Source organism: Malus sylvestris, chromosome 8 (assembly GCF_916048215.2).
Source record: "Malus sylvestris chromosome 8, drMalSylv7.2, whole genome shotgun sequence".
Lineage (NCBI taxonomy): Eukaryota > Viridiplantae > Streptophyta > Magnoliopsida > Rosales > Rosaceae > Malus > Malus sylvestris.
This window is the reverse complement of record NC_062267.1, coordinates 5,843,295-5,845,473: the sequence shown is the minus strand read 5'-3', so window position 1 is coordinate 5,845,473 and position 2,179 is coordinate 5,843,295. Positions and strand designations below refer to the sequence as shown.

The following is a 2,179-nucleotide window of genomic DNA, read 5'->3' as shown; positions in this document are numbered from 1 at the left end:
ATAAAATAGTTGTTCGATCGTATAATATAAAGTGAGAATTCAGTAGATCAAAAAGTGGAATGAAAAAGGTAAAAAGTGCCGAATCATTATTCCCCTCACTCTTTAATGTGCGTTCTTGTGTACACCCACATTCCATGTGGCTCCACGCATGCTTACACACACACACACATATACAAACTAGCTTAATTAGCTTCATATACCTTCTATACACATCAACTGTATCGAGACGTATATAGACATTAGAGTAGTAGAGAATTTGTTTGTGATATTGGTCAACCTATGAGGACAAAGAGATATGGGGTCGATCTAATTGTTATAATTCCACAAAACCATATTCGTCACTCACTTTCCTTCCTTTGCTTAAATAATCCGATCCCCACAGCCCTACTACTCCAACTCTCCCTCCTAAAAAAGAATACCATATTCTTTTGCCTCCACGCTCAGACTTTTTTTTTTATAAATATTTTGTAATTAATTTGTTGCTACAACAACAATAATATTATTAGAGAGATCGATGGGTTTTGATCATGAAGCTTGTAACACTGGCCTTGGACTCAGCCTAGGTTGTCAAGGTAATCCAGATCATCATACAAATTTGCAGGCTTTCGATCTCGATCACCAAAAGAAGAAGAAAATACAGTTGAAATATGATCACCTATTGCCGGCTCTAACCCTAGGTCCATCTTCCGGGGCTTCGAAGATCGAGGCCGCCAAATCGGATGATCATTTGCTCCAAGTAGTAAATGTGCAAGCACAAGAACAGGCCTCTTCTCCCTGCAGCGGCGCCGTTTCTTCGTTCTCCAACTCATCTAGTTTCAAGAGGGACAGAGGTTTGGGTGTTGAAGAAATAGAGGGAGAGGTAGAAGAAGATAGAGTAGTGAATATCACTACTTCATCAAGAGTAAGCGACGAATTATATGATCAAGATCAAGATCACGAGGGCAGTCCTAGAAAGAAACTCAGACTTACAAAAGAACAATCTGCCACTTTAGAGGACAGCTTCAGAGAGCACACTACTCTCAATCCAGTAAATATTATATTTTTCCATAAACCATCTTTATTTATGTATTTATTTGTCTTCATGATATTATAAGCTTGTGTTTAGATTATCATTGTTTATCAATAATTATCTTATCATATTAATTTTTCTAGTTATTTGTCTCATGTTATAAGCTTCTTCTTTTTTCAGAAACAAAAACAAGAACTGGCAAGAAAGCTAAACTTACGCCCACGACAAGTTGAAGTCTGGTTCCAAAACAGGAGGGCTAGGTATAATTTTTTTACTTTATTTTCCAAGATGTGCTAAGTATTTATCCTCACTAAGTGGGAGGTCTCGAGTTCAGTTAACATGAATATCAAGTTCATACTTAATTATTCTTATTATTTGTATTCAAAATTTTCATGATGTGCATGTTTGATGCTTGTTCATATGAGTCTCCACTAATATATAATTTTCTAATATTCTTAATTTATTACACTTTTGTAGGACCAAGTTGAAGCAAACAGAAGCAGAGTGCGAGTTGTTGAAACAATGTTGTGAAACATTGAAAGATGAGAACAGAAGGCTACACAAGGAGTTGCAAGAGCTCAAATTAATGAAACATACAGCAACAGCAGCAGCACCCCTTTACATGAAGTTTCCAACTGCCACTCTCACCATGTGTCCCTCCTGTGAGAAAATCTGCAACGGCGGCGATCATTATAATCATAATCACGAGTCATCGACAAGTCCATTTTTAGTCGGGTCGAATAAGACTCACTTGATCTTCAACCCCTACAGCACTCATCCATCTACAGCTTGCTAGCTATAGTCTGCTGCCAAATTAACTAAGGCCAGATTACCACTAGCTAGCCTTTTTTAATTTATTTTATTTTATTTTATTATGAATGCAGCATGCATAGTCCGATTTAATTTGTGCAGAATGAAGTTTAACGGTAGAGGTTAAGTAATTTCTGTCTCTTATTTACGAATATTATTTTGGGCATGTATATGTTATTATACTTTGCGATTTTAGCTAGTCTCTCCTCATGTCAAGGATGTCTTTGTTTTCTTGCGTCTTGTCCAATGACAAATCTAGCTAGGTTTACAGTACGTAATGTCACTGTCATGGCATGGGCAATTTGTGGATCATAATTAACAATATGGTTTAATATGAGAATGATGTTTACATATGTACAA

General features: G+C 36.5%; 1 protein-coding gene across 1 annotated transcript; it reads left to right on the top strand.

Annotated features, from left to right (window-relative positions):
• The first annotated feature begins 231 nt into the window (after positions 1-231).
• LOC126631234 (homeobox-leucine zipper protein HAT22-like) lies at positions 232-2,179 on the top strand. The gene is made up of 3 exons (XM_050301404.1): positions 232-1,027; positions 1,190-1,269; positions 1,487-2,179. Exons 1-3 carry the CDS (start codon positions 515-517, stop codon positions 1,803-1,805), a joined length of 912 nt encoding a protein of 303 aa, XP_050157361.1. The 5' UTR covers positions 232-514; the 3' UTR covers positions 1,806-2,179.